General features: G+C 34.4%; 1 protein-coding gene across 3 annotated transcripts; it reads right to left on the bottom strand.

Moving 5' to 3' along the window:
• Nucleotides 1-2,260: 2,260 nt before the first annotated feature.
• On the bottom strand, nt 2,261-19,386 carry LOC142358513 (uncharacterized). 3 transcript variants are annotated; one of them, XM_075409906.1, is made up of 5 exons: nt 19,282-19,386; nt 15,374-16,384; nt 14,033-14,194; nt 13,843-13,885; nt 2,584-2,752 (listed from the first exon to the last, which is right to left on the bottom strand). In XM_075409906.1, the coding sequence occupies exons 2-5, from the start codon at nt 16,369-16,371 to the stop codon at nt 2,735-2,737; spliced, it is 1,221 nt and encodes a 406-aa protein (XP_075266021.1). In that variant the 5' UTR covers nt 16,372-16,384; nt 19,282-19,386; the 3' UTR covers nt 2,584-2,734. The 3 variants fall into 3 exon arrangements, with proteins under 3 accessions (XP_075266019.1, XP_075266020.1, XP_075266021.1); XM_075409904.1 differs by lacking the exon at nt 13,843-13,885 and having other exon boundaries at nt 2,261-2,752; XM_075409905.1 differs by lacking the exon at nt 13,843-13,885 and having other exon boundaries at nt 2,261-2,752; nt 14,033-14,188.
• Nucleotides 19,387-25,950: the final 6,564 nt, after the last annotated feature.

Below are 25,950 nucleotides of genomic sequence, written 5' to 3'. Positions count from 1 at the left end.
CAAGTTTTTCATTTTGCTATTACAATCAGCCTTAGTTACAATTTTAACTGCAATAAAATGTGAACAAAAATCCAAAATGTGAAATCATTAAACGGAAAAGATTTTGCTGGCCAGGTCGCAGAAATCAATGCCGGACTGAAACGTTCATAGTTGCAATATCATATCTCATTCTAACAGCCGCCTTTATACATCTCCTTAGCGGAACTGTGAAGACAACGAACATGGTAGCCCAACAATTAAAGAGTTTCATCAGCCTAGTTATAGTCGTGGGCGTTTCTTGTCTTTTGATGTCGTTCACGAAGGAAAAGTTGGGCCATTACCCAATCATGGACACAGCTAATACATTCTTACCAACAGGTCTTCCCATAGTTTTTGTTTTGATTTTTGTTTGCGGATATTTGGGGCGAGCGACAAAACAACGGGCTGAGACAATGGACTAAAAAATGTGGAGTATTCACGTTTAATTCATAAATATGTGCTTTTAAAATTTTAAGGTGGCATATGGAAGTTACGCAATTATAGTTGAAATATAATTTATCAAAAATGTATTTTGGCTTTCCGGGTTGGAAGTTCCGTTTGAGTTATAGTATCAATAAATTTGATCTTCAGCATCTCACAATTGTTTTTCAAGGCTGAAAATATCTGTTTATTTTATGGGCGTTCAATAGTAAAGACTGCTATTTGTCAAGTTATTTGGTTTAACTTATTGATTTAGCAGGGATTTTAGTTAGGGCAACAAATTGTCGAACAGATTGCCGGTTTTCGAGAGTTTCTTAAAATGGGACATTAATGCGGAGGTATGAAAATAAAAATATCCAATGTTTGAAATATCAAATATCAAAAAGTAATCAAGTATATAATTAAATAGTGCTCTTTAACTGTTTCTGGGTCAATGAAATGTTTGTCCGTTTCTTCACTCTTAAGAAATTCTTCATCTCTTTGAAAAAGTTCGAACCATCTTGAAAACAATTGTCTAAAATCAGTTCTGCTCTTCCAATTTGTCTTTATAACACAAAAGTTACCCGGTTGGGACTGATAATATGAAAAATTCCATTGACCTATGATATTTTCATGCTCAAGTAGATTAGTTAATCTCGTTTTCATTTTGTTTTGGTTAAGAATTTCATTAATTGCTCTCAAACGAAGTTTGTAGCAATTATATTAGTCCTGTCGGTCTTTTTATGCAATTTTTCGCTTGACCAATTTTTCGTCTGACCAATTTGACTTTTCGACCTCAAAAACGGGATAAACAGGTAGCGCCCAGCGGCCATTAAGTGCTCCTAGAGCCTTTCAGCTCATTAGTCTCCAAGTATGCGCTTCACAGAAACTGTTTTGGAGATTTATACTTATGGTATGAAGGGCGGTTTCTAGAGGCTGACTGTTAGACTTGAAATAAGCATCACTTGATATAACCCAATTAAAACTGTACCTGATTGCCCAAAACAAGGCTCTATGATGATTATGTTGTAGTTTAATGAAAATTTGAAAAACAAAAGATGAAATTTGAACTTATTTGAAAAAGTTGAAATGATTGCAGAAATCCTATACAATATTATGTTGTCGGTCAGTTGAACTAAGAGAAAAATATACAAACTTAATTTTTTTAGCTGTTAGGCAAAGCGAACTTTTTATTGAAAATAGGCGAAAGCTACTTAAAATATTTGAATACCATACTTCACTGAAGTACAGTATTCAAATATTTTAATTAGCTTTCACCTATTTTCGATAAAAAGTTCGCTTTTTGGTAAAAAGTTCGCTCGACATTGATATCAATTGGAACTTAGTGATAAATTTTCTACGATAATTTGATTGTTGAAATTAGGCAAAAACAAATAAGAATCTTCAAGATGGTACTTCAAAGACCACCTGACGCCATCAAATCAAGTTGATTTTGGCAAAATCAACTTGACTTCATGGCATCAGGTGGTCTTTGAAGTACCATCCTGAAGATTCTTATTTGTTTTTGCCTGATTTCAACAAACAAATTGTTGTATAAAATTTTCCACCAGGTTCCAATTGATATCAATGTAAACTTTATGGTTCACAAAAAACAAGGCAGTAAATTAGGTAATTTTTTTTGATCTATAACCGTAACAAGCCATGCCAGTTCTATGACGCACAAACGCACAGAAAAATACTTTCGCATTATACATTCAAATTGTGTCGTTCTAACGTATTGGTACAATTTGTTTCGTTGTTGTTTCAAGTAAATACTGTCAATAAAAGTAAACCAATTATTTTATTTTTTTCGTTACAGCGACTCAACAGTAATAACACAGTTTTCTCAATTGATTATTTTTTGAATACATTAACTTTTTGAATAGAATTATTGATCTCTACTGCATACATATGGCAATCAGTAATCACGTTGAACTAACCCCAAATTATGGACTTCATACCAAAATTTGATAGGTCGCATTTTGCTCGAAAACACTGCAGTAAGAAATTTATTATCACCAAGCGACCATCAAAATGTGCTTAAAGTATATTCACTTCGTTAAGTCTAAAACATATTACTATATGATCAATATTAATGATATTTCAATAATTAGTTTCAGTTTATTTTCAAACATCAGTTTGTTCGATTTGCATAAGAATGTCGTTTAGTTTGTGTGTCACTCGTTCTTGTCTCATTTTGAGATGTCTCAGATTTGCTCCTACGTCAGCACACGTGTTCGAGCCAAATTTCAGAGCTCTGATAGCCAATTTGGTCTTCGCTTTTAACTCCTCGTTTTCAATCTTCTCTGTGTAACTAAAACAATAACAGAAAAACAACATTCAAATCTACCCAGGCTGAGGTCCCAGACGGAAAGTCGATATGTCCAGGCCCAGATGAACGCACGACGAGAAGCCGTGCGATCAAATTTACATAGTCTGGAAACACGTAAAAACGCACGAAAGTCTGGACATGAAAGGAAGAAAGGTCTGATGAACGCACGGAAGTCTGTACATAGGCACTTTCTGTCTAGGACGGCCTGGACATACCAACTTTCCGTCTGGGACCTCAACCTGGGTAAATTTAACTTTGAGTTTACAGATTTACAAAAAGAAAAATTTAGTGACCGGAAAAATTGTGCATATTTATCTGTAGGATGTTTTGATAAATTGTACTAGGATCTTACCCTAGTAGAGCACGAATTGATAATTTGCAAGAATCTTGCAAGATATTGAATTCACTTGGAAGACAATGCTATATATTTTTTCGAAACAGAAATTTGAAAACCAAAATTACTTCAGTTTAAGAAACCTCTAAAGCCAAAATTTGCAATACCGTTTTTGTCGAAACTTTTTAGTGGAGAAAAACACCATAATTTAAGTTAATGAACTAAATCATAAAAGTAATTTAGAAATATTTTCTGCTCGTAAAATTTTTTCTGCTCGTAAAATTGGCACTGGAAGTAAGTTTTGGTTAAGTATTTCATATCCATATAGCTTTTGAAACTGAAATGCTAATCTCGGAGAAAATTAAATACCCTTCCAGATGAATTCAAAATCTCGCAAGATTCTTGCAAGTTATGAATTCTTACAAAACCAGGGTAGCTTCCAAACTTGTGGCTATGAGCTTAATTTTTTTATCTGTTAACATTCGCCGCAAACAAATCGAGTAATGTAATGAATAATGTTAAAAATGAAGATGCTTTATCGTTTTATCCCATTTTCATTATCCAAACGAATGAGAAAACGCAGCATAAAAATTCACCAAGAACAGCTGCCGACAAAAAAGAGCTTAAATTTTACTTTTAATGCTTTCTAATAGATATTACTATATATTATAAAAATTGATAATAATTCAAAATTTAGTTTCAGTTTGTTTCCAAATTTCAGTCTGTTCGTGTTGTATGAGAATTCAATTTCATTTGTGTGTCACCCGTTCTTGCTTCATAAGCAATTTTTACGATTTGATCCTACGTCAACAAACATGTACCAAATGATAGAGCTTGAACTGCCAATTTTGTCTTTGGTTGAATTTAGTCTTTGAGGTGTAATTAAAGAAATACAAGACAAAATTATTCAGATTTCAATTTTTACAAGTTAAATTTACAAGTTCAATCCAAAAAACTTTGTGACGATTTGCGCATTTTAAAAACTATGACAAATCTGCGCATAAACCAGATTGCTCGGAGATATGAGGCAAAAAAACATCCACGAGTGCCGATTTCCTCGATTAAAACAACTGCATCAAACAACCTTTACGCCCTCATATTGTCTACTTTAAGAACATCATTTAAAAAAAAACCTTTACAAAGGTAGCCTGAGTAGAAAATTATATTACGTAGATAAAATATTTTAAATATCAACTGGCCGGAAATATTTTCTGGACTTTATAAAAGCCAAAATTGATTTAAAATTCGATGAGAAAAAAATCATGCCTTAGAAAAACACACGCCGTTCCTAGTCATCTAGATTCAGTGACTTTGATGTCACGTGTTTTTGAGAAAAGAGACTCTGTTAATCTGATAACATTTTTCCAGCTTCATCCACAATTTTATCCTTATTTTGCTTTGTTTACAGAAACTGTAATATTGTGTCATTCATAGTAAATGTTTTCAATTCTGCTAGCGAAATCTGAAAGTGACTACTTTGCAAAAAAGAACAATGATCGATGCAACAAAAAATAAAAGAATAAACACTGAAAATCGTATGAAACCCGCCTGAAATCACTAGTTATTTAAAATGAACCGGAATCAAGTTTATAGAAAAAAAGATGAAATATAAAAATTCTTAGATACAAAGCAACAAATAAAATTTCGAGAGCTATCAAGAATGCAATAAAATTAAGTTGCACGGCAAACATCAAATTTGGCTTCAATTTCATATTTTAATGAACTTTTCACAGCACAAATATGTCAGAATTGTTGAAAAACTGGCTTTAAAAACCTTATATAAACGCACTCTGAGAAAATTTTATTATATAGATTAAAAAATAAAAATCAACTGACCAGAAAGTGTTTCCAGACTTTAATGAAGTCGCTTTTGATTTCTTTGGCCAGATTTGATTTAAAGCTTGTAAAAATGTTAAAACTTTTTTTCATTTAAAGCTAATTTTTTTCAAAACTATTCGAAATTAGCTTGCATATTCAGTTTTAGAAGAGAAATCACTGCTGAAAATAGCGCTCAGTCTGATGGCTAAAACTTCTAACAGAAAACCTGCGTTCTGATGAAATCTAAAAATCTATTTCAATTGAAGAGCTCTAATTTTAAAAAAGACTTTTTTGTCTCAAAAGGAAATAAGAAAGTCAAGGAATTCAAGCAAAAAAAACAGAAAGTTTCAAATAGGTAGTTCCAAACTCCATTTTAATGAACTTTTCACAAATCAAAGAATGTCAAAATTGTTGGAAAACTGTTTACATACTATCAATAGATGTTCATCGATGTTCACCGCCATAAACAGATTTACTGACATATCAACAAACAGAACATCGATCACGTAGATTTTGATTTTCAATACTTTTTTAAAAAACCAGTTGTGTGATAGCTAAACTTTCCTTTACCAAGTGAAAAATTTAACAGGTTAGAGCTATGTGCCATAAAAGTGCATGTTTCACCGTTTAACAGAAAACTCTGTCGTATTTCAAATGTGATCCGCTTAAAGATAATTTGCTGTAGTCAAAATTTTTTGAAATACTTTTCAAGAAGTTCTTTTTTATGCTCCGTTAATAGTAGATTCATAGAATTGATCATCAATTTTATCACAAATTTACTTAAAAATTCTAAAAATAGTTCTCCAGAAACGAAAGTGGGAACACAAACTTTCTTTTTAGATTTAAAAAAAATCAACTTTAAAGAAGTTAAAAAAAATCTAAAGTAGCTAACTACGGTTTTTAACGTAACACTCCTATGTGTTTGTCCTTTTTTCTATACAGTTGCGCAGCCAGATACAGACACCAGCACACAATCACCCACATGATTCGCTCACGCACAACATCTATTATCACAAACACGTATGCACTGATTAATTAAGAAAAATCAAGTTACATTTATGACTGCAAGCTCTCAACTGCACGCAACTCAATCCATGTTTTCTTAAGAGATAAAGACAGCAAAAGATTGAAATTTTGAAAAAAATATTTGACATGGCCATTCAGTTTTTCAAGTTTTTTTTCACATTCTTTTTATGATCTGGGCAAACAAGGAGGCTCGGTAATGTGCGTTCGCACATAATGTTCCGACACAACTCACACACATACTTGACTTAGTTAGGTTCTAAATGAGGAATAGGTCGAAAACTTTCAAAAACATACATAAAGTTAAACAAACCACTAATGGAATGAAACAATGCCACTTTAGAGGGCCGGTGAAACTTGCTGATAGGACTACTAGGAAAGACAGTAATGAAAATCAAATAACAAACATTAATTAATTGTTTTTTTTAAAAAAGTCAAATCAAAATTGCATCAGATAAAACCAAAACAAAACAAACCACCCTGTATTTTATTAGAAAATATATGGGACCTGTCCTCGTTGCGACTGGCTAACAGGTCAACAAAATAGAGCAAAAAAGGGACGAAAATCAATTAAACGTTTCGATTTTTGAAAACAGTTATTTTTAAAGCAATTAAAATCAATTTATGTCAACTGAAATTACAAAAAAAATCACTTATATCTCCATAGGAAGCAATTGAGACCTATCATTATCCAGCTTTCGTCATAAGACCACAAAAAAGGACAAGAACAGCAAAATTGAAGAGTTTAATCTTTGCGCGAATAAAGCAGTAAAGCCGTTAAAACAATAAGTAAGTCACAAACAACTTTAAAATTGTTCAGTTGTGCATTTTTTTCAACGCCAATGGAAACTATCAAATTTTGTCACAATTTAAAAAGAAAATATTAATGCTATATATTGTAAATATGTACAAATCACACAAATATTTTCTCACAATGATGTCGCGTTGTAACAAAGCAATAAACAAATGTTTGTAAAAAAAACCGTTCTAAAAACCAATTGATAGCTCACTCGAATCAGGTTGTGACCTTTCTACGCAGAGACTAAACTAAAAATCGACCGAAAATGATTTAAAAATATGGTGACGCTTAAAAATCCACACATGTTTTTGAAAAACAATTTCTTCAAAAGCCATAATAGACATCAGATTTCAACTAATAGGCAGGAAACAACTTGCAGCACATCAAGAAGCCAATTGTGAATGTGAATAATGAAAATGAGTTGCAAGTCTACAAAATAACTAAGACAGGCAAATGCCAAAATTTCAGAAACAATTTTGAGACGTCATTGTTGACAGCACTATGATTAATTATAGGATGTTATCTCAAGAATTGTAATTATTCTTTGCCACTGTTCTGAATATTATGGGTTCTTCTTTTTAAAAGGACTACGTAGATATGACAACGAAAAGAAACCCAAAAATTGAAAATTGTCGAAAACTCCAAAATTTCTCACGAAATTAAATGTTTGAAGCCGTCAGTCAAAACTTAAAAGCAATAGTTATATTGATGTTTGAATCAAAAAAACGTAAATGGGACTTCCTTATAATGAGGTTGAATAACACGAACACAATATTGAGAGCAAAAAGGGAAAGTTGTTTTCTTTTAATTTCTTTCAAAAGACAAAAATGTTTCGCTAAATTTAGAAATGGTTAAGTAGGTTCAAGTACACGTCTTTGGGAGGCAATTAAGAGCTATTATTGTCAAGTATATAAGAATATCATCAAAACGAATGAAAGACACAGGCAAGAGTTCATAAAATTCACTAAAATTTGGAGAGAACTGACTCAGCCCAAAAAAAAGTTTTTTACGAAAACTATGAACATAATCAGTTGCACAATTTTTCAATAATGAGCTTTTTTCCAACAGTGCAATCTCTGAATTGAATGGTTTAATAAACTGACACTTCGACAAAGTAACAAAACTATCCTATAAAATAAACGATTATAACTTAAAATAAATTTTTTAAATCAAAATACGTAGTATCGGAACCAAGCAACCATTAATTAAATATAAAAATCTTTACAAACAAAAATTTATAAGTTACAGGAAGTGTGTATTAGCATTTTTTACTGATATTATGCCAGAAGTTGAGAGAACTAGGATAAAATATTGGCAACTTTCACAGAAAATTTCTTAAAACAAATATATCTAAAGTCATAAGAGACAACAGATAACAACTGAAAGCATTGTCTAGGCTAACTTAGAGCTCTTATAGAATCAAAAAGGATTTCTGTTTGGCAAGAATATATCATTGGTTTAAAAAAGTATAACAATTAGAAGCAAAACGTAAGCCCAAAAAAATTACAAAAAATTTTGGTCAAAGCCACAAAAACCATGAGCGTAACTATGAAACCAAAATATGTTTGTTGAGAATTTTTCTTTAATAATTATCGGTCAGGAATTGAGCCCTGTTTTGGTTTTCTTAACGTTAATTGATTTAGAAAAAAAAACTACAAATGCAAAAAAATTTTGAAAAAAGAGGACGAACCCAAATTAAACCTAAATTTTTTTTACTGTAAGGATCCATGAGAGATCGAGATCAGCACTGATGTTGCCGTCTGGGCAGTTAAAAATGAACCTAATTGTTCAATAGGTTGCAAAATACTTCAAATTTGAAACAAAAATTTTCCAGTTTATCAAAAATAAATAATGCATTTTGTTTAATTACAGAGTTTATATTTGCAAAAACAGCAAAGTCAAAATTCCAGAAACTCTTAAAGCCAGCAGGAGTACAACTATCTCTCTCTTTGAGCCTATGTAATTGATGTACGCAATTATTACACGTCTACGTCCAGCAAGTTTAAAGAAAATGTGCGAAAATGCTTACTTGGTCATTTTTTGAAGGAAAATGTCTTGAATTTTGAAAAATTTAGCTTAAAATATAGCCAAAAAACTTAATTCGAACCATTCACCAACCTTCTCTATCATTGAGGATTACACCAATTCACCTCAAGGGTTACACTCCTTGTAAAACATGTAATTTCTTTTTAATGCCGTATTCTACATTGGACGGGCTTTCTGATGATACAACTCACAACTCTCTGCGATGCTTACATCGATCGGCCAATTTTGACTGATCAAAAAAACCTATTTGATTATATAGTTTCTCCCCCGCTAAAGTGGGTTGGAACAAATATATCTAAATTTCAAATAGCCACAGATGTCGTATCAAAATAACAAGTTGCCACCCCCGAAAAAAAGGGGGTCGCAACAAAAATTGTGACAATTTAGAGAGCAAAGCCTATTTGGTATGAGATTATGAATGCGTTTTTAATTAAACGAATGCCTCAGGCTCGATAAAAACACCTGCTTGCAAAAACACACTCTGATCATATACATTATGGTACAAAAAAGCTATGTACATGAGAAAATGTTTTTAGAAAGCAACACAAGCATGAAATAGATCATTTTGATTTTAATTTGCTTATCAAGTTTCCCCAAAGACTGATTTCTGCTTCAAATTTGCTCATAAAATTACAATTCATTAAAATTACAATAAGATGTGATCTAAACACTGGCCAGTCCAGTGCATCACGGGAGCAATATCTTGTTGAAAATATGGTCTTGAGAATACAATTTTTTCTTTATAAATTCTTTGCAGAGCTTACTTGTTTAGCTTATTTGGTCATCAGAGCAGCCATTTCGGTTTACTGATATATTGAACTCCTAAAATGAAGTGATTGCTTGTCTAAACTCATTTGTTTGTGTTTTTTGGTCACGAAAATTTGTTGTGTTCCTTCCAGAATTCTTTAGTTGATATTCCTTTAACCTGTTGTTTTCCCCGCAACGTTTGTATGCATGCTGTAAAGATCCTGATTTTAGGCAGAGTTGCATTTGTAATTTGTCAAAGAAAATTAGAAATTTCGAAACATGACAGTTTGGTAAATAGTAAGATTCCAAATCAGTTTAACAATTTGTTTCTTCGTAAGCGGATAAAGCTATAATAAAATCTCTCTCTTCGAGGATTTTTTGCCTGTTTGTCTTTTTGCTGTCAAAATTTTCAAGGTGCAGTTGAAACAATATTAATTTGACTTATTTTGGTAAATGAATACCTGGACCTTACCCGGGTCAAGGTTTTTCGGTGAATTTTTGTCAGAAATGAGGTGAATGCGGTGAATTTTTGTAAGAAATGCGGTGATTGCGGTAAATGCTTTGAAGAAAAATATTTCAACGCATTTCACCGCATTTCTTACAAAAATTCAGTGCGAAATTCACCGCAAATCTTACAAAAGTTTACGGCATTGACTTTCAAACGATTACTGATTCCGAATTAAGTTCACAAAAAATAGCAAAGACGAAAATGACAGTTGGAGCAGTGGACTAAGAAGTTGAAGGCATGCAGGAGGTAAGAGGTTCGAACCCCGGCAAGAATCTTCTTTTTTGTGGGAATGCTCAGAACTCGGTGAAAATGAATAATTCACCGCATTCACCGCGAAAAGATGTACGAAATACGCGTTGAAAATTATCTTTTTTCACATTTCACCGCATTTCTTACAAAAATTCACCGCCAAACCTCAAACCGGGTAGTGCCAAAGTATACCAGTAATCATTCATAGTAAAAAAAACAAAAAGGGTCGGTAATTTGCCATCACAGATAACATTTCAACCCCACTCATCCACGTTTTGGACATTCAAAGATTATTGTTCAATATTAAGTGGTTCATCCGCTAAAAAATCGTTTAAGCTCTGACCACTAAACAATTGGAACATTAACTCGTTAGAGGGCCGATGATAGCTGCCACTAAGGAGCATAAGAGACAAAACAGCAAAACTAAAAAGAACAACAAGCAATAGTTACGCCCAAAACTCAATGTCTATCCATTTGTTATAAATAGTTAACTAAACAGCATCAGATGAGAAAAAACCAATTGAAAATTGACTTGAATTTTACCATTAAAGATATGGGAGCTGTCTTTATTGAGAATAATTATCAAGTAGACTGAAAACAACGCAACAGAAGTGCAAAGTTAGAAAATACATTTACAATTTTTGAAAATAATAAATTTGAAAGTCATTAAAGCAATCAACTATCTTATGATATCATTCGATGGCTTCATTTAATTCTTTAAAATAACATAGCGAACTGTCCATATCTAGAATCCCATACAACTTCAAAAAGAACAATTACGCAAAAATCAAATTCTTTTCGATTTTGCAAGGAAACGGCGCCAAAGCCAAAAGATCACAGTCAATTCACAAAAAATATTGAGTTAAATCAATGCGCCTTATTTTGACGCCATTAATAAGATATGCAGCTTTTCATTAAAGTGCCATTTTTTTGATGATCGGACAAGACAGCAAAAGAGAATCCCAAAAATTGGAACAACGTCTGACAATATTAAAGAAACACATAGAAACAACGCCAGAAAACCATTTAAGAAACAAAAAACAGCAAGCAAAACCATATTTTAATTCACTTTAGAGAGATTGCAAATTCTCTCTTTAATGAGCTACGATAAAAATTTGCAGTGGTAAATCTCAAAAAACCATTTTTTAAACAATTGTTTATAACTGTAAAATATTACAAACTTACGCTTTCAACTAAAAAATGGTAAATAGTTTAAAATGGAACTGGCTTTGAAGCCAATTATACATGTCATCGATAAAATTAAGTTAAAAGGCCACACATTAACACCAAACAGAGACAGAATTCAAAGTTTCAAGAATATTTTTTTGCAAAAGATGTTGAAGCAAAAATAATAAATGCTTTCTGGTGAGACTGTTACGTATGATCATTTAACTCACATTGCGCTTAAATTTGATTTTTGATCAATTGAGATTTGACTGAAAATCACTCTGGCTGTACCAAACGTGAGAAAAACATGAAAAAAAACTTTTACAATCCGAACAATTTTTGAACTGTAAAATTCCATGTTTAGAGCAAAACTGTTCTTGTTCTTGCTACTTTCACTTCGAAAGAAAAAAATGTACCATTTGAAATCAACATAGCTAATTTGACCAAAAAGTACGGACCTATTCTATGTTGATGCCGAGTGTTTTTACGCCTTCAAGTTACAAATTATTTGTTGTTATTTAGCACGTTACTATGCAAGAAAATAGGACGTGCACCTGGGGCGAAAAAAGTACAAGACCACTAAACTTTGGGGCGAAAGAATAGATCTAAAAGTCCCTATATCAAAAATAAAAGAAGAGTTATAGTTATTTATGGAGTTATATTACCAAAATGTTATCCAAATTCTTCTTCATTGGACCCAAAATTCTATCCAAACTCTTCGTCATCGCAAAACTAAACGACGAGACCCAAACTGGCACTGCTATTGCTGAGCACAGCTGCTGAAAACGAATATGTTCTAGAATAATGCGTAATAGATTTTTTTCAAAAGATAATCGTAAAATATCAAAAAAAATCTATTTGATTTCTTATGAATGTCGGTTCAAACTAGCGAAAGACCGCAATAAAAGTTGTTTTCGGAAATTTTTCTTAGGAAATGGAGCTAACCTTAACGAATACATAGATTAATGATGATGGGATTTTCTGTCTGCACTACCAGTCAAACTGGACAAAATCGGCCAAATAAGCATCACAGATGCTATTTTTTGGAAAAAGAGAAAAAAACTACATTTTCATAATTATAGAAAAAAAATTGCCAAAACAATTGGTTCAAACAGTGCTCCAACTGCCTTCTATCTTAAAACGTAAAATCAATTACACTATTTTTTAAAAAAATCATCAAATTTTAGCAAAAACTGATCAAAATTTAATCCAAAACTGCGAAAAATGTGAACAAAAAAGTGAACAAACAACAAAAGTTAGACTACTATTCAAATTTTTTAGCATCCGTTACTCCTCGGAATATCACAACTCAAAAACCTATTTTTAAATTAAAATTTTCCACTCGACAATCCTTCTTATTAACGCACACACAATCCTGTGCGATGAATATATCGATCGGCGAACATTGACTGGAAAAAAAACAGTTGAGTATATAGTTGCTCTCCAATAAAGAGGGTCGCAACAATACTTTTTAGGAACTACATTCAAAATTGGTTAGTGTTACACAAACGTAGGCTTAAAATTGGTTAATGTTAAAAAAAATTCGAAAATTATTTTTGAAGTCTTAACAGCCATTAGCTGTCCACTTAAAATTGTAGATAGGTTTAGTTGGTTTTCATATGGGTGCCTATTGCAATTTTAGTCAACGAGACTATTATGTGACCACAAAAAATTTCAAAATGTCAAAAAGAAAAAAAAATTCAATAAAAATTAAGAAAACTCAGAGTAGGAACCAGAAAAAAACTTGACCGATGGAAACGTGATATGAAAAGTAATGAGTCTCTAAATGACTTGAAATAAAAAACAAAAAATATGAAATTTTTTTAAAAGTGAAATTCCCTATGAGACCATATCTAGACTTTTTATGGCCCACCGTCTATTGGGAACACAGAAATGTTTCATTCCGTCGCGTAAACTGCAATTTCGAATTATCATTTTGAACGAAAAGTGAATCCCCCTAAAAGTGAACAAAATCATGCCGAATATCACGTGTTCCCACAAAAGATTTGAACCTCGATAGCTCCTCAGAAGAAAACGATATTCAAAAAATCTTTTTATTTTCGAATTCTACGCTGGACGAGTGCATAATGACACCACTCACAATTCTCTACGATGAATATATCGATCGACGAAAATTAACTGAACAAAAAAAACAGTTGAGTATATAAATCCTCTCCCAACCCCCACTAATGTGGGCCGGAACAATAAAGTAAATCAGTACTGAATCATAGTATTCTAAGGCTTTCTTGGTTCCAAGTCTGATCAGTGTATGCTAGTATTCATTTTTAGAATAATTTTGACCTCCATATTCGATTTTTTCTCCTTTTCAATCTTCAAACAAAAACCATCAAAAATTTCGAAAGAAATTGGTTCTGACTTACAGGTAAGCAAATAGATGAAGGAGTAGATGAAGGAACCACATATCTAGAAAAAGGTTTCATATCTTGTATGATAAATTAGTGTCCGTACACAATTTAGACCAACTTCTAAGTTCACATATTTGGATTATAATCCTCTACTAACTATTAAATTACTATTTGTTCTTCCCGTGTATGTATGGACAGTACTAACCTGACGTTTAAATCTACAGTTCCGTCTTCACTCTCGTGGCCACTGACGTCATCATCTCCACGCAGAACTTCATTGGCAGAAGTTACAACACTCTGTGACGTCATATCAATGGAGGAAGCTCTATTCAGTCCACCCACTCCGTGTTCGAATACAAAACTGGACCTCAAGAAATACACAAATGACTAAGATAGGAAATAAGATGCAATGGAAAAATATGTCAGAACTGTGGTAAATGTATTGATTTTAAATAATTGAGCGTTGATTTTACATAAAATATTTGCTTAATTTCCCTGGTCGAGGATATCCCAAAAATAATAGGGAAAAGAGTGTTAAAATAAAAAATTACACTCCTATTTCTCCGATTAGTTAAGCGTGGAAGTGTGTAATTATTAAGGCCTAATTTTGAAAGTACAAGTGGAAGGGGGTCGTACGGATTGAACTGAAACTCAGGCTAAGAAAATAGATGAAAAAGGCTGCAAAAATATTTCTCCTTACTGAGTACAGAACAGCTCGCTATTTGTCTTTGTTTTCATATGAAGGAGAAATCGCAGAAAACTGATAGATTTAATATTTGCTAAAAATTCTGAAATAATCAATTAACCAATGGACTACAGAAATAAGCAGATACCAACTTTTTAACAGATCGAGACACAATTTTCTTGTGGCGATTTGAAAACTTTAGACAGTCCTGTTCTGTTAAATTTAAGCAATATGTTTAAGTTTTAATAGTTATCACTCATTAATTTTCTCTACTTAAATATGAAGCAGAAATTCCTCAAAGTTGAGTCTAATTTAACTATTATAAAGCGCAGCTGAAACTAAACCGAAAAAACTTTGCTCAATTACTATTTTGGACCCCACAATTGTGACGACATCTTTCACTTAGTCGAAGGGAAAAAATTAAAATCGAGATTTATTTATCGAGATCGTGGATTGATTTCCTTTCCTCGCCTGGGAGTTCCAAAACTGCAGTTGGAAAACTGCTGAAACGTTTTTAGAGCGTAAAAAAGACTACGAGAGAATATCTTTTAATTTTTAAGCCGAGAAAATCAATGACTCATTAACTGAGCCAGAGTCTTCTCATGACTCGGAGCATTACTTTGCAAAACGTAAACGTACTTCGTACAACTTAAGACACGCTGACAAAACAGCAAAAAATACTGTTTCGCATTTTCAAGGTTTTTTAAGTTTCCGATTGTTTTTCGAATGCGGCTTAGAAGTAGTGTTCTTTAAGAACACTACCTCCTCATACCACTTCACCAGGTCACGTGTGGGGGTGGGGGATGGGGGTGAATTTTTAATGGGGTATAACGGGAGGGGGATTCTAAGACAAGAGTCTACCGATGATGTCTGTTGACACATTTGGTGATGTCCCAAACATCATCATCATCATCGTCATCTTCATGTCGCAACATTCCCTCATCTGTCGTCAAGTTCTGCTCCCCAACTTTTTGCGCTTCTACCCAAGAGCGCTGTAATGGAACCAACTTACTCAATTGCGGAGTTGCCATTCCCGAAAACGATTCCCGAGTGAGCATTCCGATTCCTGAGTCATCGAAACCGAGGGTTAAATTAGGTTCGGACACTTCTGTCAAACTGCTAATGCTGTTGCATGTCTTATCGTTGTCCTCCGTTATATAATTAAGAGCAGTTTTGACATGTTCGCTCTCTATTTCTTGTTCGCCCTCTTGTGATAGATTTGTAACATTGGTCCTTATCATAGTTTGTTCCATTTCCTCTCTGGGTGGTCTTGCCGTTTGCATCCGGGAGGTCGCTGCATCTTCGATTTGATTGCCTGCGTTTGTTTTAATAGCAATTGGTGACTCGATATTTTTGCGATGTGTTCGTGGCGATTTTGGAGTTTTTACTTTCTTTCGACATTTCTCACTTTTCGTGTGTTCCGTTTTAGAATCTAATTTGTCACTATTTTGTACCGAATTTTCTTTAGTAAAACCGTTGAAGTAATTGAACAACCATTTTTCTTCAATATTCGTCAATTGTTTGAAAATTGCAGCCACATTTATTGAGTTAAACTTTGTCGTACTAATGCACCGTTGATAACATTTAGAAATAATAACTAAACAAAAACAGCTAATAGCACTAATACCGAATAATTTACTAATTAAAATAAATCGTTGCTCTTTTACAAGCTTGACTTTGTCCTGAAATATGTACTCATGAAATGCGAGATTTTGTCGTTGAACAGCACCCAAATAAGCTGACAGAAGAGCTAATCCGAAGGCGCAAGTTATTGGTAAGATCGGGAGATAGCAGCCCAAATCACGACATATGACAATATTGTTGATTTTCAATCTTTGGGGCATGATGAGGGCGGCCATCTCGGGTGAAAACCTAAAAAATTGGCAAGAGGTTAGGATCTATTCTGCCCCCCCCCCTCCCATTCTTTCTTATGCCCCCTTGGATCTATTCTGTTTATGCAATGTAATATTTGTTATATAGCACGTTACTATGTAAAAAAAATAGCGCGTGCACCTTGTGGGCGTAAAAGATTTATGCTTAATGAGCTGGGGGGGGGGGATTGAATTACTCCTTACAAAGTAATTCAATATGTAGAAATATGGAAAATATCTCCAATTTCAAATGAGAAGCACGTTTCGTTTTACTGTTTCAGTACAATGGGATCAGGCACTATATAAAGGTTGGTAGCGTTGAAAATTTTTTTTCACCGCATTCTGCTGGTAGCGCTGAAAATTTTTTCACCGCTTAGAAGTATTTTTTCATCGCATTCATCGCATTGAACGCAAATCTTACACTTTACTCAAATTCACCGCAAATCTTGCATCTTTCAGCGATTTTTAGCGGTGACACCTCGACCAGGGATTTGTTGTAATTTAATCCAAGTAAAAAAATCGAGTATTAACGTATTTGGCCTAACGCTCAGAGAATATCAGTACTGATTCAGAACGATTTCAGAGAAGTTTTGATTTTCAGTACTGTATTCAGAACGATTTTAGAATAGTTTCTGCATCTGAATCAGAGCAAAATTCAGAATCAGTGTTTTTTGAACTTCCTCTGAACCAGGGGAAAATTCAGAATGCGCTTTTGAACTACCTCTGAATCCGAATGAAAATAATTTTTTTTTCAACCCTACAGAGAGACACAAATAAAGTTTTCATCAATTTTTAAGCGTTTCAATTAGTTTTTGGAACAAAACGCCGAAAAAAAAGGAAAAACTTCTGTGCTGCTATATTCTGGTATTATAAAACAATTTGATATTGCCTCTTTGTATAGTTATTAGATCTTTGACAATTTTGGTTTTATACACGTTTATTATAGAACATTGGGATCTTTTCCCTTTTTGCCCCCCGTACGTTATGCGCCCCCTAATTACAACGCACGTGCCATTTCATAGCAATTTATTATGTAAAATATGGCACGTGCGTCGGGGGAGTGCTAGTACTATGCACCCACTAAGCTGGGGGATTACAAGCGGAAAAGATCCGATTTCCTGTAAATTGTACAATTGATAAAATGTACAAATGATCAAAGCTAATGGCACTAATGTTCCAACAGTAGACGCCTTATTTGAGTAAAATCAATTTGCCCCTTCTTTTCATATTTGGCTTTTCATTGTCGTTTGACATCCTCTCTAAACTCTCTGAAAATCCTCTTCTATATTTAGTGGTTTTTCAACTTCAAAAATCATTGTTTATTGCGTTTTTTTGTCACTCGCTTTTCAGATTGTGACTCTCATCAATAGCTGGTTGATTAAGTGAACTTAAATTAATCTTTTGAACAAAGTGTTTTTGGTTCTTTTCCGTTTATGCCCCCAGCTTAGTGGATGCATATTATTTGCACCCCCCGACGCACTTTCCATATTTTTACATAATGATTTACTGTGTAATGGAACGTGCTCTGTAACTGGCGGGTGAATAACGTACTACGGGGGGGGGGGGCAAAAACGAAAAAGATCCCTCAATTGATTTGAAACGGACATTCCATATTCCTTTAATAAGTAAGATACTTTGGTTTGCTTCGCCAACCTTTGTCACAACATCCCATGCAAAAGATTAGCACGTGCGCCTGGGGGCCTAAGAGATATTAGCCCACTAAATAGGGGGAACAAAACAAAGTAGATCCAATTCTTGTATGATTGCTAAAGAGCTGCCACCCGGGATCTGGATTAGATTGCAACAATTTTAGACAAGTGATATAATAAGAAGTCAAAATCTTTGAATTCGCCTGATATAAGTCGAATCATTGCGAGAATCATTGTTTTATTAGAGTCTGTTGAAGTTCAGGTAGGGCAAAAAAATTCGGTCATTTTACCGATCTATTTTTGTTCTTTAAAATTCCCTCAAATTTTAAATTGAAAAAAAAATTAGCATCTCAGACAAAAACTAAATTACCTTTTAAATGATGACAAAAGCGATTAATATTAAACGGTGTTCATTTTCTTCAAATTTTTTGCACAACTATTATTCACTTGTCGCATTCAGTGCTCTTGAAACAAGCACTTGCAAGTTTTAGGACGCCCAAATCGCTTGCATAAAAATGAGATGCTAAAAACTTTCGCAAATAATCCGAGATGCCATTAAATCAGCTGCGAAACATGTGGTAACAAAAATGATTCGGGTCTTTCCCATTATAGCCCCCCCAGCTTAGTGGTCAGATAACCTATAGCCCCCCCCCCCCAAACATGGTAATTATACAATAATGGGGGACTATAATTTCATGGAGTGGCTATAATGGGAAAGACCCAATGATTCTAATAACAAAAACAACTTTTGAACAATTGTCATTTTGTTGAACTACTTTTGAGATAAATTTTTTGGGATCATTGCCATTTGTTCTCCCAAGCTTAGTGAGTATTATTTACACCATCAGGAGGGAGCAGCTGCTTATTTTACATAACGATTTACTAAGTGATGACGCGTCCCCATTTTAAATGAGAGAGAGAGACCCATCTTAAATGGGGTTAAGTATAGCCCCATGGTAAACATAGACTTATAGGGGCTATAATCTGGCGGGTGTTTAATGCTGTATCTTTTCCGTTTGTTCCCCCCCCCTTGGTGGGTGCATATTGTTTGCAACCCCCCATGCACGTGCCATGTTTTAAAATAAGGTTATACGGAGTAATGGCGCTTACTCTATAACGGGGTTGGGGGCATAACGTACTGGGGTGGGGGCACAAACGGAAAAGATCCCTAATGCGATAGACCGTCAAAAGGATTTCGTTGTCCCTATAGGTAACACAATATAAATATATTTTGTCAAAACACACTCACCTTCGTTATCTTATTTCGAACAGGTCCTCATGTCTTCTTTAATGATCACCTTTTTTAAAATCAAATGCTACTATAAACATAATTTCCACGTGCTCAACTATAGACAAAATACGGATGGCAACACAGTATTCTTTATCCAAAAAGTATGTTATTTTGCTCGTTATAATGTAAAAATGTAGCACATGCATGAATTTAGGGGTGAGGTGTTAAATTTTATGACTTTTTGCTTGTGGGAGGGGGCAGAATAGATACGATGATAAAGACATCGGAGATCGGGATCTTTTTCAATTTGTCCTTCTCGTTGAGCGCCCCATGTTATATAGCACTTTCCATTACATAGTAAATCTTGAAAGACGCACGTGCAAATTTTAGAATGTCAGATCTTAACAGTGCCAGATTTTAGAATGCAGATTTTCCTTTATACAGTGCCAGATCCTAAAGTACCTAAACAGGTAAAAACGTGCTTTTCAGTTCAAATGGGAGATTTTATCCATATTTCTGCATATTGAATTACTTTGTGAGATTCAAAAGATTCAAAAAGATTCAAATCTTTTTCAAATCTTTATCAAATCTTTTTGGGAAAAGATTCAAATCTTTTTCATTTGTGCCCCAGTTTGATATGCAACAACAACTGAGATCTTGATTTTTTCTGTTTGTGTTTACTTAGTATGTAAACTCACGAACGGAAAATATCCAAAGATTATTTTGATGTCTTAAATTATCTAAAGAGTGTATTAGATTATTAGACGTTTTTGAAAGATATTGAGGTCCTTTTCCATTTGAGGTCTCCCCCCCCCCCAGCTTAGTGATCAAATAACCTGGATCTTTTCCGTTTGTGCCCCCAGTACGTTTTGCTCCCCCAGTTACAGAGCACGTCCCATTACATAGTAAATCATTATGTAGAAATATGGCAGATGCGTCTGGGGCTGCAAATAATATGCGACCACTAAACTGGGGGACGGGGTATGGAAAGGATCCAATAGCTTGTAGCCCCAAAAGAGGATAATTATACAATAATGAGGTGTTTTAATGGGAAATACCTAGACATTGAATATCAAATAAAGTATTGGACCTTTTGCGTTTTTGCCCCCCCCCCAGAAGCACGTGTAATATTTTTACTTAGTGATTCATTTTGTAATGGCACCTGTTCTGTAATTTTGGAGTTCATACATAACGTCTTGGGCGGTCACAAACGGAAAAGATCTAATTTTTTACTGTTATATGGAGTAATCATGCAATGATCAATATTAATTTCTATTGATTATCATACATTTGCCATTAGTATTTTCTTGTTAGTAATTTTATTAATAAAATTGATTTTTTGAGGTCTTGTTATTCAACAATGGTAATAATTTTGGTTATAAGTTTTCTTGGTAGTAGCACAAATTAATACATGATTTGTTCGAGTCGTACAAGGCTTGTATTTGTTCAAGGGTCGTACAAAAAACAACGTGGAATATGAAGACACCAAAATTAATCTTTGTCTGATTACTGAAGAGTTGAGACCCGGGAACCCGGAATAGATTGCAAAAAATTTAGACAGATGATCAGATTAGAAATCAAAATATTTGAAGTTGACTGATATAAGTTCAAATTTTTGAAGAAGTGTTTGATCAGGGGTCACAGTCTGGAAAAAACTAATTCTTTGTTTTAAATTTCCCTCAAATCACTGAAAAAATTAGCATCTCATATTAAAACTAAATTACTATTTAATTGATGACAAAAACTGGATGAATGTTGTTGTTCAAATTCTTCAAATTTTTTTGACAACTATAGCTTAATTGCCGAATTCAGTGCTCCAGAAACAAACACTTGCAAGTCTTAGGACGCCGAAAATCTGTTGAGCAAACATTTGAGATCCCAGAAACTCTTGCAAAAATCGAGATGTCAAAAATCGGATGCCAAAATCTGGTAACGCACATAATCATTCTAATAAAAATACGGGATTTTTTCCGTTTGTGCCACTAGTACGTTATGCTCACCCTGGGTACAGAGCACGTGCCATTACATAGTAAGTCATTATGTAAAAAATAAGGCACGTGCGTCTGGGGGTTGCAAATAATATGCACCAAATAAGCCGTGGGGGGGCAGAAACGGAAAAGATCCGAAAAACAACTATTGAACAAATGTTAAAATGTGTGAACAAATTTTGAGATAAAATGCTGGGATTTTTTGCCGTTTGAGCCCCCCTGCAGTTCTCCAGCTAAGTGGGTTCAAATTATTTACACCCGCAGAAGCACTTGCCATTTTGGATCTTTTTCGTTTGTGCCCCCCAGTACGTTAAGCTCCCCTCCGTTACAGAGCAGATGCCATTACATGGTGAATTCTTATGTTATAATATGGAACTTGCGAATAAGGGTTGCAGATAATATGCAAGCACAAAGCGGGGGGCACAAACAGAAAAGATATGCCATTTTTCACATTATGATTTACTATGTGATGGGACGTCCCCAGTTTAGCTCCACTCCCCCGCCTAATAGTCAAATTACCTATAGCCCACCGTCTTAGTTTTATCACAATTTTGTAAGGGGACTCTAGAGGGAAAGACCCGATATTAAAAATTAATTGGGGTTCTTTAACGCATAGCCCCCCTCCCCCTCCCCTCATGGTATAATTTCGTGGAGGGAAGGCTTTAATGGAAAAAACCCCACCCGAAAAAGGTCTTTGCTTTCTCTTTAGGTAACACAAAATAAATATGGTGGCGGTCAAGCAAGCCGATAGGCAAGCAAGCCGAATTTTGAAAAAGAGGTCAAGTAAGCCAAAAAAAAATTGGGATACCGGTATTTTAAGTTGCCCCTGGCGGGCCATACCGATATTCCCAGGTTTAGGTGCGCGACCACAAACCACTCTGGTGAGACCACTTCCCAGACTTTGCCCTCTTATCAGATCATCGTGCGACCGAAAGCCCTCTGATCAGACTGTAGTGCGACCCAAAAAATTGTGCGACCATAGTGCGACCCAAAAGACCTCTGATCAGACTATCGTGCGACTCAAATTTTTCGTGCGACTCTGGTGCGACCCAAACTTTTGTGCGACTTTAGTGCGACCAACGCTCGCTCTGGTCAGACCATTTCTGAATACATGTTATAATCCGTTGTTATTTGTTTAAATTATTCAATTCAAACCTATGTACTACTCAACTTAAAATTTGCTAATTTAGCATATCTTGTTAAGGTAAGTGCCTGCAACTTTTCTTTCGAGTCATCAAAAACAGTTATGAAAAACTGCAGTCAAATAAATATTGTCAGTTAATGCTCTGTGGTCAGATTTTTGAACAAGATCGAATCAATACTAGAACTGACCCAGAAAAAGATACAACGTCCAAAAAACAGTTATCAAAGCACACTGGACCATCTGTCCTGCTAATGTTCTTTACCAGTTTCAATATCGTAGAAAAGCCGGAACAACCTTCATCCAATGACTTATTGCTAGCCGCTTGCGTAGTTAATTCGGGGCAAAAGTCGAACCAACAATGTCCTAACCGAACAGCTAAGCCAGCCGCTCACCTAGTAAATTCGGGGCTTAGCTGTGAAAAACACAAGGAAAACAACAGCAATTTATCTACTGAAGATTGTTAATCGATTAACATCATTTTAAACCTAGAAAATGTTCTGACTTTTTCATATTCACCCCACTGATATCTTTACCAAAGTTAAGTTACGGTTATACAACTAAAGACATAATACAGTGCTATGCGCGGTTTCGTTCAGTTTTTTTAAGGTTTAGGTTAGCATAGCACTGTTAACTTATTTTTCCTTCTGTATTTTACTTCATTCTTCAAAACGCGTCCTTCCCTCAATTTACTTCAACGCGTCTTAACGCTTGCCTTCATGAACAAATTTACACTAATTACACTTTTTACGACTAGCGCAGCCCTTTAATTCTCTGATCAAATGAGGCTCAGTAATTCATTCCCTGACGCGAGCGCAGCCCAATTTTTATTTGTTTAATTATTTTATATATACTTTTCCCACTCTCACTATTTTTTAATTCTTGAATAATTTTTTCTTAATAAACGACTTTTTTAATTTGAACAAAAAATTTATTGATATCTTACCACGCATTGAAATACAACGAACTAATCAACTTCTACGAGGCTAGCCAAGAACACCAAGAAAAAGAGTAAAAGCAAGCAGAGCCAGCAGAAGTCCTTCCCGGCGCTTGAAATGGCTCCCAGCAACAAGAGCAATCAATTGGTTTTAAAGGAAAAAACTCTGAAAAAACAGGAGCATAAACTCATCTTTCCGAATTTTCGAACTTTCTATTTTAATAATTGATGCCTTTTAAATTGATTGAACTTGATTGTACATACATTAATAATAATTTGTGAAATTGTGTGTTCAGATTTTTGAACAACTTATGTCTAGACTTCGGTATCTGATCAGACCGTAGTGCGACCACTGTCCAGACTTCTGTGCGACCTATGATCAGACTATAGTGCGACTTTGCCCTCTGATCAATCCGTAGTGCTACCATTGTCCAGACTTTCATGCGACCTATGAACAGACTATAGTGCGACTTTGCCTTCTGATCAGACCGTAGCGCGACCATTGTCCAGACCATTTCCCAGACTTTGCCCTCTGCTCAGACCGTAGTGCGACCATTGTCCAGACAATCGTGCGACTCAAGCGTTTCCCAGACCATGTATTTTGGGTCGCACCACGCCACCAGTGTGCGACCCAATTGGTCTGATCAGAGCAATATAGGGCGCACACCTAAACCTGGGTTGCCCCCAGTTGAGCGCCCCCTTTTTATAGGTTATAAAAGCACTTTCCTTTTCATAGTAAATCATCACGTCAAAATAGCACATGTGCTCTCGAGAGTTGTAATTAATATGCACCCAAGATAGGGGGCACAAATTGTCAGTTCAAAAAGAATCTCGTGAAACCAGAAAAAGATTTAGTCGTGTAAGATTTATGGATATTTTAGTTTTTGCCAGTAATTCTAACCCGGATATTTTAGTTTTTCCCAGTGAATCTAACCCCCAATTTATAACCCCGACCGCAAATGAAGCACTGCCATTATATTCGAAGCCCCTCAGCTTAGGGGGTGCATATCTACTGCACCCCCAAGCGCAAGAAGCTGTATTTTGACACAATGAATTACTATGTATTGGCAGATGCTGTAACTGGGGTGGAAAAAGCACTGGGGGTACATTAGGAAAAAGTCCTCTTAATTATTATGTATTAATATATCTCAATCGCTTAGTGGTCAATTAATGTACACTCCCTAAGCTGGGGCAAACGATAAAAAAACAAAACACTGAAATCCGAGCCATATCAACGAGTATACAATTGATGTTAGTCCGGCAGTGTAATTATTTAAATTGATTTATTATTTACGTATTACAACTGAAAACTTAAGTTAATTCAAATTATGTCGCATATCTCAAAATAAAAAAAAACAATTAAGTTTATAATGTCAACCCAACCAGTAAACTAATTCTAATTCATTTTTCCAAATTTAAAGTCACGCCATGTTGAACAAGTAACCTTCCAGAAAAAGGGGTTCAATTTGTAAGCTGAGCAAAAGAAAGTTCTAAGTTGATTGGGAAACTTTTTTTAATTTCACTTGGTAGTTCATTCCAATCTAGTATCGCTAAACTAACAAACGAGTTTTGCATTTTGGTAGAGAAAAATTTAGAGTCCCAGAACAATTTTTTGTCCTTATAGAATCATGAAGATTCCAGGTGATTAAGAGACGTCCCGATGTGGGTGAAAAAGCAGGTCGCAACTCTTTTTTTAGTTTCTAAAAGTATTGTAATCTTTTTGTTTTTAAAAAGAGTTTTACAGGGAGTATATTCCGACTACATTTAATATCTTAAACATTTTCAAATTTCTGTCTAAAAAAGGTTGCTCGTAATGACCAGTTAAGCTGTTTCTTTAAGAGATATTATTAAATTTTGCTCAATTGCGTGAATGATAACTGCTGAGTAGTGCAAGCGACTTGCCACCATAGCATTTAAAACAAATATCAATAGTTTTTGTGGAATTGATTTTCTTATAGCATAAATTGTTTATATTCCTTGGGCCATTTTTCGTAGGATATGTTTCACTTCCTCTTGAAACGTTAAATTGCTGTCTATGTGAACCCTTAAATATTTTACTTCAGGTTTCTCGTCCATTGGAATTGAATCTAAAATTATCTGTTCACTGAAATCTTTTCTTTTGCTCTTACCAAATATCATGAATTCAGTTTTAGAAGTATTAACTATGAGGTGATGTTCATGAAAAAATCGAATAAGTTTGTTTGCATTTTGCTCTAACTTGATTTTGCTTTTGTCAATGGAGGTATCAAAAGTTAAAATATTGGTATCGTCAGCATATTGTATAAGTTTAGTTTCATTGTCAACTCTTGTTGCCATGTCATTAATTTACAGATTAAGTAAGAGCGGTCAAAGTACTGTTCCTTGTGGTACACTTCCATGAAGCATTAGTTCATCTGATATGCAATCTTGTAATATAACTGATTGTTGGCGGTTTGTAACGAAACTTCTTCAGAGATTTTTTGAGCTCTCATCAAAACCTAAGTTGCCTAACTTGATATCCAAAATCTCGTAATTGATGGAATCAAAAGCATTTGAATCAAAAAATGCTGCTGTGACAAAATTGTTATGGTCAGATTCGTTTTTGATGAATTTTGTGCAAAACAACAGGGAATCGACAGTTG

The sequence above is a fragment of the Convolutriloba macropyga genome, unplaced genomic scaffold (genome assembly GCF_964194025.1).
Source record: "Convolutriloba macropyga unplaced genomic scaffold, txConMacr16.3 SCAFFOLD_1392, whole genome shotgun sequence".
Classification (NCBI taxonomy): domain Eukaryota; kingdom Metazoa; phylum Xenacoelomorpha; order Acoela; family Convolutidae; genus Convolutriloba; species Convolutriloba macropyga.
This window is presented reverse-complemented; position numbering and strand designations above follow the sequence as displayed.